Here is a 15,063-nt window from a genome sequence, read left to right on the forward strand (position 1 = left end):
TCACTATAAAGCAGAGGCTTTGGAAGACAGAGTGGGGGTTCAACCCAGTGGGGACTCCAGGAGTGAGTGGGTTTTGACATCCAAGGACTCCAGTGTTCCAGGAGCAGTGAGGGCCAGCAGACAGCAAAGGACCCAGCAAAAGAGGCAGCAGTGCCCAGCAGGCATGGCAAAACCCAGGGGAGGAGGGTGGGGCTCAACAGCAGAGGACTGCCATGGAAGTCCCCACTGCCCTGCATACTAATGGACTTGCCCCTGAGCACAGGTAAGTGTCAGGGCCCTCCCTCAGATAACTGATGTTCTGTAGTGGGTTGGGGTTCTGTATGCACAGGCGGGAACAAGAGTCCACCAAGCCACAGCTCAGTCACCTCATTTCTTCCTCACAGCAGCCCTGTGAGGCAAATGATTTCCCCTCGAAAAGGATTGAGTCTTAAGCAAGTATATCTGTGATAACCGCCAGTTTTATTCCTCTGGCTAAGAGATCCAGAGGTAATTTGAAGTTTACATTTCATTTTTATAGTTCTGTTGTCAAGAGTTTATTAAGTGTTTTACTGCCCTTCAACGGTGATTGACAAGTTTTTTGTGTGTCTGTTCATTTTAGGTTTTTTGTGACACAATACACACACATACACACACATATAGATTCATTTTTTGGAAAATGAGAAGATGCAGATAGGCAAAAAATTAAATACAGATCACACAGAGGTTCACTGTTAACGTTTTGGTGTATAATAATTCAGACTTTTATGCATTATGTCATATATAAATGTACATATAAAGTGCATATATATATACACACATATACACACACAGTTTTGCAATGTATTATTTTTACTTTACAATATACAATGAGCATCTTCCCATGCAAATGAATGAAACATCCTTATTAAATGAATGAGATTGGGTCAAAAGATGAGATGTTGGTAACCGGAGTCATATGCAAATCAAAGGAACATTGAAGGATAGGCGTAAAATGGTGCAATATTTAGCAAGAAAATGCAAACAAAAGGAAGTCGATGGTGGTAATATTAATAACAGAAAATAGTTGAATTCAGGAGAGAAATGCATTAAAAGGGGTAAGGACGGTCCCGAGAATGACTATGGTTAGAATGCAGAGCCCTAAATTTCTTTCTCAGACCCCTTATCTCTTCCAAACACCTTTCCATCTCATCTCCCTCCCTTGTCATTTCTTCATCCTTAAAGTGCCTATAGTCTATGTCCTCTTTAAATTCCTCGAGAGACTGAAGCAGCCTTTGCCTAAAATTCCCTTCTGTTTGCTGACGTTCAAATTCCCCATAGGGGCGTTCTTCCTCTCTCTTTGGCACGCTGCACTTGGGCTTTCCTTCATTTTCTTTGCAGGGTTTTTGCATGATGTTGCTTCCAGCTTAAGTCCGGGGAGAAAATGTAGAGCAAATAGCTTGTTTCTTTTGATTCAGGTTTGTCCGTTTCTGACAAGTAAGTATCTTTAGCAAGATAACCCGCCTAATCTCCCAACCCTGTCACATAGGTCCAGCCCTCTGAAGTTAGAGATGCCTCCCCTACCTCCCACATCCCCACCACTCCGCCTCCTTTCCCCTCCTTCTGCAACCCACCATTTCCCCAGCAGACAAGGCTAATGGCCTCTCTGACTGACGCGGGAGAAAGGGAGCAGAACGGTAGTTGAGCTGTGAGGCCGTAAATTTTACCCAGCTCTTGCCCTTCCCAAACCCCACCCTCAGAGACCCGGGCTAAGTGCCTCTCTCACACTCACCTGTGATGATTCGGGAGAGTTTCCTCTTTTTCTTGCCTCGAGGTGTCTGTGAACACAGACCCTTGGACCTGCAGGCAGAAAGGAAGGCGGCGAGGAGGAGGGAGCTCTCGGGGGATCCACCAGCCCCAGAGACAAGACACTGTTATCTTGAGTCCGGGATCCTCACGACCGTCGTCGCCCCAAATTTCCTACGTCCTGGTTCCCCTCGGGTCCCTATCCCTTCCTCCTGAATCCCTGTCCCCACCCCCCACCCCTCACTCTCTGGCCTAGTCATTGCGAGGGCTGCTGTCCCCTTGCCCCCTCCCACCCCACCCCCCCGCACGACCCACAGGCAGGCATTGAATGAGGAAATATTTTGAAATTTTGTCTAAATTTCTGCCTCCACCTCAGGATTCTAGCCGTTCTCCACACAACAGCCCACACCTCATTTCCTCAACGGAATTGGAGAAAGAGGATAACGGAAAGCTTGCCAGTCTGAGAGAAGCCGTTTATTTCTAAACTATCACTAAATCTCAGGAGACTTCCACCTACTCCCAAACCACCGTCCTTTCAAAAAATACAATCATCTCCCAATGAGTTTGCAGGGGTTTGGGGAAAGTGAGCCTAGACCTATTCCAGTCACTAGATTCAGCCACTACCACCCCAGGGGTCCCAGCGGTTTCCTGAAACCAACCTTCTGAGATTTAAGGAATTTAAGTCCTCCTTCTCTTGGTCACAACACAAACGGCTACAGGACAGTAAGGAGCTGGTACCCAGAGGAGAAAGAAGCCGGGGAATATAAGGACTTTGTGGCAGCTCCTGGTCACGTGAGGATTATGTCATCCTCCAACTCTGGTCCCCACTTTCCCCTCCCATCAGCTGTGCTGCAGAAGTAGAACGACTTACCAACCTCTCACCTCCCCACACCAGGCTCTGCCACTTATTTTTCTCACTGCTGATTACAGAGGTCAAGAGTGGCCCCTTCTCCTTGTGGTTGGAATTTGCCTTTCTCTGATTACCAGAGAGGGGCTGCATTTTCCTACGGTCATATTAACCATTGTGACTTTTTAGTAGTTGTATTAAGAGGATTACTCATCCTCTTCTAAGCTACAAAACAGAAAGGTACCAGTTTCCTGTGCACCCACCCACCCCTCCCCTGTCATCAATAGCCACCATTTATTTGCCTTTCTGTTCAATTCTAAAATCAAATTAGAGGGGGTAGGATAAATTAGAAAAGGAAGTAATGATTGAGATTGTGTTATTTTTACTTTTTTTCTGATAATTTCCTACTCTTCCATTTTTTCCATCAACTTATTATATTCTTTTATTAATCAGAAATACAATAACATTTATTGAAGAGACTGTCTTTCTTCCAATGGATAGTCTTTCCTCCTTTATCGAATATTAGTTGCCCATAAAGTTCAGGGTCCACTTCTGGATTCTCTATTCTGTTCCACTGATCTATGTGTCTGTTTTTGTGCCAGTACCACACTGTCTTGATGACCACAGCTTTGTAGTACAACCTGAAATCTGGCATTGTGATGCCCCCAGATATGGTTTTCTTTTTTAAAATTCCCCTGGCTATTCGGGGTCTTTTCTGATTCCACACAAATCTTAAAATAATTTGTTCTAACTCTCTGAAGAAAGTCCATGGTATTTTGATAGGGATTGCATTAAACGTGTATATTGCCCTGGGTAACATTGACATTTTCACAATATTAATTCTGCCAATCCATGAGCATGGAATATTTTTCCATCTCTTTGTGTCTTCCTCAATTTCTTTCAGAAGTGTTCTATAGTTTTGAGGGTATAGATCCTTTACATCTTTGGTGAGGTTTATTCCTAGGTATCTTATGCTTTTGGGTGCAATTGTAAATGGGATTGACTCCTTAATTTCTCTTTCTTCAGTCTCATTGTTAGTGTATAGAAATGCCACTGACTTCTGGGCATTGATTTTGTATCCTGCCACGCTACCGAATTGCTGTATGAGTTCTAGGAATCTTGGGGTGGAGACTTTTGGGTTTTCTATGTAGAGTATCATGTCATCGGCGAAGAGGGAGAGTTTGACTTCTTCTTTGCCAATTTGAATGCCTTTAATGTCTTTTTGTTGTCTGATTGCTGAGGCTAGGAAGTAAGTCAGTTGGAGAAGGACAAACATTATATGTTCTCATTCATTTGGGGAATATAAATAATAGTGAAAGGGAAAATAAGGGAAGGGAGAAGAAATGTGTGGGAAATATCAGAAAGGGAGACAGAACGTAAAAACTGCTAACTCTGGGAAACGAACTAGGGGTGGTAGAAGGGGAGGAGGGCGGGGGGTGGGAGTGAATGAGTGACGGGCACTGGGTGTTATTCTGTATGTTAGTAAATTGAACACCAATAAAAAAATAAAAATAAAAAAAAATAAAACCAAGTCAATGTTTTGAGAAACAAAAAAAAAAAAAAAAGAAAAGAAATACAATAACAATAAGTACATTTGGAAAAAGACTCAAGATGGGAGGGAAAAAAGACCTAGGCACCTGTTTCTGCTGCCGAGTCATAAGATAAATATAGACCCTCCAGGCAGACACATTTTTGGAAGTTTAAAATATACAGGGCAGCTGGAAGCTACTAACTTTCTGGGGAGCCCTGGGCGTGTAAGGCCCTTTCATTAGGAGAACTACTGAGGTCATAAACCAACAGCACTTCACCCTTAGATTTTCAGACTTCAAAAATCCGTCATAAAACTTTACTAGTTTGATCTCAGTATCATGTCTTCTCTCTCAGTTTGCACTATACAGTTTTATTTCTTTATTTTCTGTATCCAAAAGGCCCCATCTTTTGGAATATTGAGGCCTCAATATTCTTATTGAGAATCAAATAGTTTTTCATTTCTCCCAGACACCATCATCCTATTTATGTTTTCTTATACGTCATTCAGCCACACTGAGGAATTAGGACCAACAGTAACTGGACACATTTAGTCATGAATCACAGTAAATTTTTTGTTGCTAAGGATTTTGGTAGTAATCTAAGTGGATTAGTTGTCGATATGTTAGTTTGAAATATAGACAACAGAAAGAGGGATGTGTTCTTTTTTCCTTTGATTTTTTTCAAAGATTTTATTTATTCATGAGAGAGAGAGAGAGAGAGAAAGAGAGAGAGAGAGAGAGAGGCAGAAACACAGGCAGAGGGAGAAGCAGGCTCCATGTAAGGGAGCCCAATGTGGGACTCGATCCCAGGACTCCAGGATCACACCCTGGGCCGAAGGCAGGCGCTAAACCACTGAGCCACCCAGGGATCCCCCTCCTTTGATTTCTTTTTTTTTTTTTAATTTTATTTGAATTCAATTAACATATACTGCATTGTTAGTTTCAGAGGCAAAATTCAGTAATTTATCAGTTGCATACAACACCCAGGCTCATTCATTTCTTCCAATGCCCTCCTTAATGCCCATCACACAGTTACCCCATTCCCCCACCCACCTTCCTTCCAGCATCCCTCAGTTTGTTTCCTATAGTTAAGTGTCTACTATCATTTGCCTCCCTCTATTTTATTTTTCCTTCCCTTCCTCTATGTTCATCTGTTTTGCTTCTTAAATTCCATATATGAATGAAATCGTATGATATTTATCTTTTTCTCACTGACTTACTCGCTTAGCATAATACCCTCTAGTTCCATCCATGTCACTACAAATGGCAAGATTTCATTCTTTTTAATGACTAATATTCCATTATATATACCACATCTTCTTTATCTATTCATCTATCAATGGACATCTGGGCTCTTTCCATATTTTGGCTATTATGGACATTGCTGCTATAAATATTAGGGTGCATGTACCCTTTTGAATCACTATGCCTGTATCCTTTGGGTAAATAACTATTAGTGTAATACATTGCTGGTTCTTAGGGTAACTCTATTTTTAACTGTTTGAGGAACCTCCATACTGTTTTCCAGAGTGGCTGCACCAGTTTGCAGTCCCACCAACAGTGTAAGATGGTTCCACTTTCTCTGCATCCTCGCCAACATCTGTTGTCTCCTAAGTTCGTAATTGTAGCCATTCTGACTGGTATGAGGTGGTATCTCATTGTAGTTTTGATTTGTATTTCCCTGATGCTGAGTAATGTGGAGCATTTTTTCATGTATCTGTTGACCATTTGTATGTCTTCTTTGAAGAAATATCTGTTCATGTCTTCTGCCCATTTCTTGACTGGATTTTCTGGGGATTTTTTGGATGCTGAGCTGGATAAGTTCTTTATAGATTTTGGTTACTAGCTCTTTATCTGATAAGACATTTGCAAATATCTTCTCCCATTCTGTAGGTTGTCTTTTAGTTTTGTTGACTGTTTCCTTTGAAAGAAGGATGTGCTCTTAAAACTTGTTTTTTAGGAAGACTATAGCTCAATATGAATGCAAAGTTGCCACTAACCAGGTTGAGGCAAATGGCTCCAGAAAATACTTAGAAGAAAGAGAAGAGGTATTAAGAAGAGTGCAGCATTGTTGTCACAGTTACTAAGAAATGCTAAGTTGTGATAGAGGCATAAGATTTATTGATAGGATGGGGAATTCCTGAATCCTCTGAAAGCAGCTTTTCATGCAGATGGTTAGAATCATGGTTTTCAAATAGCTGGAAGAACCCAGGTGCTGAAGATTTTAGCATTGTGGTAAGAAGCTTAGATTTGAATAGATCTGAGTTTGAATTAATTGCATTTACTTGCCTAATGTATAACCTGGGCTCTAAAACTTGGATATTAAAACTTCCCTGTGTCTCATTTATAAAATTAGGCTAATTCTTCATAGAGTTATCAGAATTAAATGATATAATTTATATAAAACCTTTAGTACATGACTAAATAATACCAAATGCCCAAATAAATGACAGGTCTCAATGATTACCTACTAAGGTTCTCAGGAACCCTTTCAGTTCCCACTGTGGCTCTACTACCACTCCTCTAATGCAAACAGCCATAAACTCATGGACAACCACAATATTTACTGGTCTTTTTGCCTTACATCTTTCCACTTTTCAATAGAATGATGATTCCAATCAACATATATGATCATATTATTGCCCTGAATTATTTTATTTCATCCTCCAACAATCTTACTAGGTAGGAACATCTTTAGTTGATCTTCTGAACATTTCATGGAATACATCTCCATTTTTTTCTTAAAGATTTATTTGTTTATTATTTTAGAGTGGAGGGTAAGAGGGAGAAAGGGAGAGGGAGAGAATCTCAAGCAGACTTCCTGCTGAAAGTGGAATCATGGGGCTCCATCTTATAACCTTAAGATCATGACCTGAGCCTACCTGAGCTGAAACCAAGAGTCAGGTGCTTAACCAATTAAGCAACTCATGCATCCCTACATCTCCATTTCTAAGTAAAAGCTAGTATGAAAATACATGCAAATGCAGGCAAAGTAAGATATTGAATTAGATTTGACTTGTTTGCCTAGGATTGACTGATGTGACTCATAGATGAGGACAAAGAGGCATTATGTATCATAAAAAGAAACTCCAACAACTGGGACCAGATACCTTCACAAAAGTTTGACAAAAGGCATCTAAGCCACCTGCAACAATCACCCTAGTCTTCCCTTCCCCAAGTCAGGATAAGGAGACAGGTAAGCATAAGAAGTAAAGAAATGTGGGAGCCATTGACCTTGTGGGGAGGTCAGTATTGTTCATTGTAACAACACCAGTGATACTTACAACTTATATAATACTTCTTAGTTATTGCCTAATTCTTCTAGGCACTTTACATATACTAACTGAATTAATACTTATAATGCTATTATTAGGAAACTAAGGAGTACAGAGGTTAAGTAGCTTGCCCAAAGTCACACAGGAAATAGTGGATATAGAATTTTGAATAAGGTACTATGACTCCAGAGTTGGCACACAGTGAAAGTCAATTCTATCACTTTTTCATGGATAAGAGCAAGACTATAGATTCCTCCCTCTTTTAAACCAAGTGGATCTTTAAAAATAATAAATAAATAAAATAAAAAACCAAGTGGAAGTGGAAGCTCTAAGAGAATCATATACAGAGAGAGGTCTGTAAGAAGCGGATACTGGTGTACAATCTCCAGTTAGATCACTGCTTATCTTGTTGATCCAAAAGGGATGGCAAGGTGAAAATAGAGACATAGTTTACTCCTACTTTTGCTATGGCAAGAATGGGTGAATTTCCCTGTGGGTTAGGTAGACACCTGGCTAACTTGGTGGTTCCTTTTACAATATGACTTTACATGGGGTGAGGGGAATCTATAAGCAATCTGTTCTAGAATTGTACAAAATATACAAAAATTAAAAAATGACAAAAATTATGGACAGACAGGGATCAGGCATATACTTCTGCCTTGAAGAACCTGATAACTGGGACTTTGGGGAGGCTCAGTGGTTGAGCGTCTGCCTTTGGCTCAGGGCATGATCCTGGAATCCCAGGATCCAGTCCCACATCAGGCTCCCTGTATGGAGCCTGCTTCTCACTCTGCCTATGTCTCTGCCTCTCTCTCTCTCTCTCTCTCTGTGTGTGTGTGTGTCTGTCATGAATAAATAAATAAAATCTTTAAAAAAACCTTATCACTGGACAAATATATCAAACAACTACAATTGTTTTCAGACTCTACACAACTGAGAGCATGACAGTGTGGTCCCTGACAGAAGAGAAGCAATCAAGATGAGCTCTATGATTGCTTTAGATTTTTGACTAAAGGTATGCCCATTTGTATTGGACTAAGTAAACAACACCATGAGGTAACTTGAATTTACAGGAACAAATGAAGACAACAAGAAATGGGAAATAAGAAGGTCAACATAGCAAACTCTGCAACATACTTTTTGGCCTTTCTTTTCTCAGCTTTTATATAGTAGGCATAAAATTATATTGTCATAATTATAACTATGTATTTTTGGGTTTCTAACATATTTAGATGTAATATGTATAACAATAACTATACAAAAAAGAAGAGGGAATAGAATTATATAGAAGTAACATAACTATGTTACACTGGAATTAAGTTAATATAAATGTGAAGTAAATCTTGATAGGCGTATATGGTAACACCAGGGGTAAGCACTAAGAAAATAAATAAAAATATATAGTAAAAAATATCAAAAAAAACCCAAAAATGTTATAATAAAAAAATACTTAATGCAAAAGGAAGCTGTAAAGTAGGAAAAAAGGAACAAAAAGACTTGAAAGATATATAAAACAAAAGAAATATGGTAGATGTGAATACAATTCTACCAATAATAACATTAAATGTAAGTAGATTAAACAATCCAATCTAGGAAAGAGATTGTAAAATTGGATATAAAAACAAAATACTTTATCAAAATACTTTCTACAGACGAAAAACTTTATACTCAAAGGTACATATAAGTTAAAAGTAAAAGGATGAGAAAAAGTAAATTATGCAAATAGATAGATCCCCAAACCTGACAATGACATCACAAGAAAACTACAGATCAGGGCAGCCCCGGTGGCGCAGCGGTTTAGCGCCGCCTGCAGTCGGAGGTGTGATCCTGGAGACGCGGGGTCCCGCGTCGGGCTCCCTGCGTGGAGCCTGCTTCTCTCTCTGCCTGTGCCTCTGCCTCTCTCTCTCTCTCTCTCTGAATAAATAAATAAAAATTAAAAAACTACAGATCAATGACTTTTATGATATAGATGCAGATACCCTCAATAAAATACTAGCAAGCTGAATTTAAAAACATTTAAGAATTATATACCATGACCAAGCAGAGTTAATCTCAAGAAAGTCAATATATGTATGCATCATATTAATAGAATAAAAAAACCCACCACATTACCATTTCATTTCATCATTTTATTTTAGTGAACAGCACAAGGATTTTTTTTTTTTTTAAAATACAACAGCTCTTCATAATAATGAAGAAAACTCTCAAAAAAGTAGAAATAGAGGAAATATCCTCAACCTGATGAAGGACATATAAGAAAAACCCACAGCTAACATTATGGTTGCTGGCAAAAGAATGAATGCTTTCCTCTTATGAACAGGAACAAGACAAAGATGCCTGCTTTCACCACTTCTAGTCAACATTGTATTGGCGGTTCCGGACAGGACAATTAGGCAAAAAAAACCCCATGAAATCAAAAGTATCCAGATTGGAAAGGGAGAAATGAATCCATCTCTATTTGCAGGCAACAGGATCTTACACATAGGAAATCATTAAAAAATCCACAAGAAAGGTACCAGAAGTAATAAATGAATTCAAAGCTGCAGGGTATAAGATCAACACACAAAACCAGTAGTGTTTATATATACCGATGACAAACAATCTGAAAAGGAAATTAAGGAAAAATTCTATTTACAGTATCATCAAAAAAATACTTAGGAAGACATTTAACAAAAAAGTGTAAATCTTATACTCTGAAATTACAGAGAATTATTGAAATACAGTAAAGACCTAAGTAAATAGAAAGACATTCCATATTCATAGATTGGAGGATTAAATTGTTAAAACGGCAATATTTCTCAAAGAGATCTACAGATTCAATGCAATCTCTACCAAAAGCTTAATTACCTTTTATGAATAAATGAAAAAGTAGACTTTCAAATACATAATAGCATTACAAGGAACCTAGAATAAAATAATAGAACGAAAATAATCTTGTCAAAGAAGAACAAAGATGGAGGAATTACACTTCTTGATTTCAAATCTTAGTACAAATCTATAATAATCAAAACAGGATGGTACTGGCAAAGGATATACACACAAGTCAATGGAATAGAATTGAAACTCCAGAAATAAGCCCATATATTATCGTCATTTGATTTTTAGAATGGCACCAAGATAATTTGATGGGGAAAAAAATCAAATTTTCAACAAATTGTACTGGGAGAACAGGATACCACTTGCAAGAGAATAAAGCTGAACTCTCACCATATACAAAAATTAACTCAAAATGAATCACAGACCTAAGTGTAAGAAACAAAACTATAAAACCCTTAGAAGAGAACATAAGCATAAATCTTTGTGACCTTAACTTAGACAATGGTTTCTTATATATGACATCAACAGCACAAAAAACATAATTAAAAATAAATAAATCAGGTATCTTCATCATCCATATCGGGAACCAAGTAGTACTGTAATGGATTTAGCCAAATATCATCTTTGATGACCTCTCCTAAGTCATCTGCACCTGCATCAGAATGGTCAGTAAACCAAGTGAAGAAGCTCTCTGGTTCCTCCTGCTGCCTCTTCCTGCTGGCTTTATTCTATGTTTGACTTGAACATTTCGTCAAATCCTTTCCAGATTTCCATTTGATTTCAGTGGACTTTGAGGATGGATCACCACTCTCATTCAGATGCAATTCTTTAGAGAGAACTTTATTTTCGAAGTAAGGATTTTCATCAAAATAAAAACCTGATTTAATATCTTCAAATTCTGTCACTTCAATTCTTGTCAAATAATGCATCGCCTCTTCATCCTCCTCCCCAAGCAGTGCAGACACTTGTGGATGGTTGACAAATGTTGTCACCCAAAAATTGGGGATTTGGGCCATCAATTCTGACCTCTTCTGAAAAAATGGTTGGCGGAGTTTGTTATATTTCTGTTCTAGTTTCAAAATCTCCTCACTGGTTTGTTCATTAAGTCTGTCTATTTCATTTTGTACTTCATCAGTATGTTCAATTGCTTCTTGCTGTTCTTTTTCTGAGGTCTCCATGGTCCCGTGGTGGTTGGAGTGGAGCTCCTTTTTACTGACTTTGGCCTCCAAAGTCAAAGTGGCTCTGCTCCGCGGTTGGGGGGTGGGGAGGGAGCGGAGAGATGGAGAAGGGAAGGCGTAGAGTGAGGGCATAGACTTCCCCTCACGCCACTTGTGCGCAGGCGCGCTCGCGGGGGCCAGCTTCCTCCACTAGGCGCTCGCGGGTTCTCTCGCTCTCGCTCCCCCAGGTAGGCGCGCGCTGCCTTCGCTGCCTGACGACGAGGGTGGTGTTGGGGCGGCTAGTCTGCAGGGCTCCTGCTAATGGAGGGGAAGCGGCGGCGGCCGGTGGGCAGGCTGCTCGCTCGCCTGCCTCACTCACGCTTGGGTCAATTGGTTTTCAACAAAGTTGCCAAGATATCTCCTCACAGGGTATCTGTGATCTTCACCTCATGCACAAAAAAAAAATAATTTGAAATTGATCATACACGTGAATATAAAACCTAAAACTATGGGGGCACCTGGGTGGCTCAGTGGTTGAGCATGTACCTTCAGCTCAGGGCGTGATCCCCGGGTCCTGGGACCAAGTCCCACATCGGGCTCCCCATGGGGAGCCTGTTTCTCCCTCTGCCTACGTCTCTGCCTCTCTCTGTGTGTCTCTCATGAATAAATAAATAAACCCTTTAAAAAAAAACCCTAAAACTATGAAACTTTTTAATTATGAGGTGAGTAGGAAACTCTAGGATCTCACCATTACTGCTCTTGGTGTCTATCACGTTGAGTTTTGAAATGGTGTCTTAGATCATACTTCTGTAGACGAAAAGAAATCTTATGAGTTTTAAAGTATTTTATTACAAAATATAACCCAGAAACATAAAAAATGTAAACATTAGTGAAATAGTATAAGGTGAGCACTCTTAATAACCATAACTCAGATCAATAAATAAAACTTCCAGCCACCCCAGAAGCTCCTCTATATGCTCCATCCCTTTAAAAAAAAAGATTTTATTTATTTATTCATGAGGGACACAGAGAGGCAGAGACTTAGGCAGAGAGAGAAGCAGGCTCCCTGCGGGAATGCATTGTGAAACTGGATCCCAGATCCCAGAACCCTGGGATCACCACCTGAGACAAAGGCAGCTGCTCAACGACTGAGCCACCCAGGTGCCCCTATTTGCCCCATCCTAATTGAAGCTTCCCTTTTTTACCTTGAAAAGTAACCACTATCCTGACTTTTGCAGTAATCACATTCTTTGGTTTCTTTGTCCTTATCTTCCAAGTATGCATACCTAGACATTATAGTTTAGTCTTGCTCTTTAAAAATGTTTATATTTATTTAAGGTCCCTACTAATGTACAGATTTTTGCTCCATTTCTTTCTTTTTCTTGAAAATTATCTATGGAAGAACTTGAGCTGTTTGACTTGTAGACTTTCCCAGAGTCTAGATTTTCTAACTGCCTATTTACAGTTCCACCTGATCCTCTTTGTTAATTCCTGTAAGTTGGCAATGATATCCAAGAGAATAAAATATTGACTCTAACATTTTGCCCTTATCCAGATACCATTTGGTGACTAGGACCAACTTGACTTTCAAGTCTTCTGTTGATATTTTATAGTTATCTTTGAGATCCCATACTCTTAATATTAATTAATGCAACCATCCATGCTAGTTTGTCTAGTGGCTCTTTCTTGAAATGTCAGTCTTGTCTGATTCTCACCCCTTCCTTAGCCAGTAAGACTCTGTCTTTCTTCACTGTGACAGCCGAATTCATCATTATCCTGTTTCAGGTCCTTATGACCTTTTATCTGAACTATTAGGGCAGACAATTCTCTGATGTTCCTCCTTCTATCCTCTCCTCCTCCCCTTTTGAGAGATTTAAGTAAGGTGTTCAAGGTTACATAGCTGGTTAGTGTTCAATCAGGGATGGACACAAGTTTTAGAATGAGGACTGTCTTGGGACGCCTGGGTGGCTCAATGGTTGAGTGTCTGCCTTCAGTTCAGGGCGTGATCCTGGAGTTCTGGGATGGGGCTCCCTGCGGGAAACTAGACTGCTTCTCCCTCTGCCTATGTCTCTGCCTCTGTGTGTGTGTCTCTCATGAATAAATTTTTAAAAATCTTTAGAATGAGGACTGTCTGAAAATGTCCCTATGTTTTCTCCCACCTTTGTTCACTTAAGAGTTATTTTGGGGAGCACTTCACATGCCCAGCACTGCCTTATATGCTCTGAATGATAATGGCTATGTCTCAGAGAAATGCACAACATTGGTGAAACATATACTGTCTCTGGTAGGCCAAATACCCTTTCACATGGGGCCATTTGGAGACAACTGAACAAAAGGGTGAACTGTCTGATCAATAGAAACTAGAAGAAGTGGCTAGGTTGGCCTGAAATAGAGAAAATCTCAAGGAGGTAAAAGACCTTGACCTGGGCCTCAGAAAGTAGGAATGACCTAGTAGTAAGGTAGGAAAGAGAGAAAAGAACTATCTGACTGAACCCAAGCCCAGCCCTGTCTTTACCATTAATCACTCTATCCTGTCTCATGCTGCTTTGTGGGTACAAGTTCACTTGCTCCTCCTTAGAGGTGCTTAAGTCTATTAACAGTCTATGATTGCAAAGCAGGTTCAGTGCAAGCTCTTTATGATACGAAGTCAGGAAATATGTGCTCTGTACTTCCTCAAGGGCTTTCTCACTTATTTTCAGATAATAGAATCCAAATATATTAACATTTCTTTATGGAACTGTGGCATGTGATTTAAAATATAGGTTCCCCATTGACTCTACAGATCCATTCCTAAGCATCCATACTAAGGAAATTATCAGTGATGCTCACAAAAATAACTATAATAAAGTTATAACAAATATGAATGATCAAGTTATCTTTATACTATAATGATATTCACCCAGTTGATTGTTCTTAGATATGAATTAAAAAACCTTATGCTTTGCACTGAACTGAGTTGTGTGTGGACGTATTTCAGATAAATAAATGAACAACTTTGCCAAATTTTGACTTATAAGTGCCACCTTATTGCTATTACTCCTTTTAGCCAAGGTGGTTTATTTTCCCCAATAACAATTTTCCCCATTTTCTTCTTTTTTTAAAAAAGATTTTATTTATTTATTCATGAGAGACACACAGAGAGAGGCAGAGACACAGGCAGAGGGAGGAGAAGCAGGCTTCATGCAAGAAGCCCGATGCTGGACTCCATCCGATGTGGGACTCCATCCAGGGAATCCAGGATCACGCCCTGAGCCAAAGGCTGAGCCACCCAGGCATCCCAGCCCATCTTCTTCTAAGTAATAAGATTCTTTTCCCCAAAGTTTTCAAAGAACTCTTTTTTTTTTTTTTTTCAAAGAACTCTTGATCACTGAACTAGAAACTAACATTCCCCAGCCTCCCTTGCAGCCAAGGCTGTCTTTGTGCCCAAATTCTTTGCAATGAAATATGAGATGTGGGATTTTTTCTTTCTTTTTCTTTAATCAAGTTATATATTTATGTACTTACTTATTTTTAATTAATCTTTTTATTTTAATTCCAGTATAGTTAACATAATGTTATACTAGTTTCAAATGTACAATATAATGATTCAACACTTTCATACATCACCTGGTGTTCATCACAACACACGTGCACTCCTTAATCCCCATCACCTATTCACTCATCCCTCCACCTACCTC

General features: G+C 39.4%; 2 protein-coding genes and 1 pseudogene across 4 annotated transcripts in view; all 3 read right to left on the minus strand.

Moving 5' to 3' along the window:
• Window positions 1-15,063, minus strand: part of BEX3 (brain expressed X-linked 3) — a 323,487-nt gene that overhangs the window by 71,150 nt on the left and 237,274 nt on the right. The gene's annotated exons all lie outside the window — the stretch shown is intronic.
• TCEAL7 (transcription elongation factor A like 7) lies at window positions 439-2,549 on the minus strand. 2 transcript variants are annotated; one of them, XM_077887846.1, is made up of 3 exons: window positions 2,421-2,549; window positions 1,748-1,815; window positions 439-1,445 (listed from the first exon to the last, which is right to left on the minus strand). In XM_077887846.1, exon 3 carries the CDS (start codon window positions 1,365-1,367, stop codon window positions 1,065-1,067), a length of 303 nt encoding a protein of 100 aa, XP_077743972.1. In that variant the 5' UTR covers window positions 1,368-1,445; window positions 1,748-1,815; window positions 2,421-2,549; the 3' UTR covers window positions 439-1,064. The 2 variants fall into 2 exon arrangements, with proteins under 2 accessions (XP_077743972.1, XP_077743971.1); XM_077887845.1 differs by having other exon boundaries at window positions 439-1,381; window positions 2,421-2,543.
• Window positions 10,772-11,540, minus strand: LOC144309104 (protein SET-like; annotated as a pseudogene).

Source organism: Canis aureus, chromosome X (genome assembly GCF_053574225.1).
Source record: "Canis aureus isolate CA01 chromosome X, VMU_Caureus_v.1.0, whole genome shotgun sequence".
Classification (NCBI taxonomy): domain Eukaryota; kingdom Metazoa; phylum Chordata; class Mammalia; order Carnivora; family Canidae; genus Canis; species Canis aureus.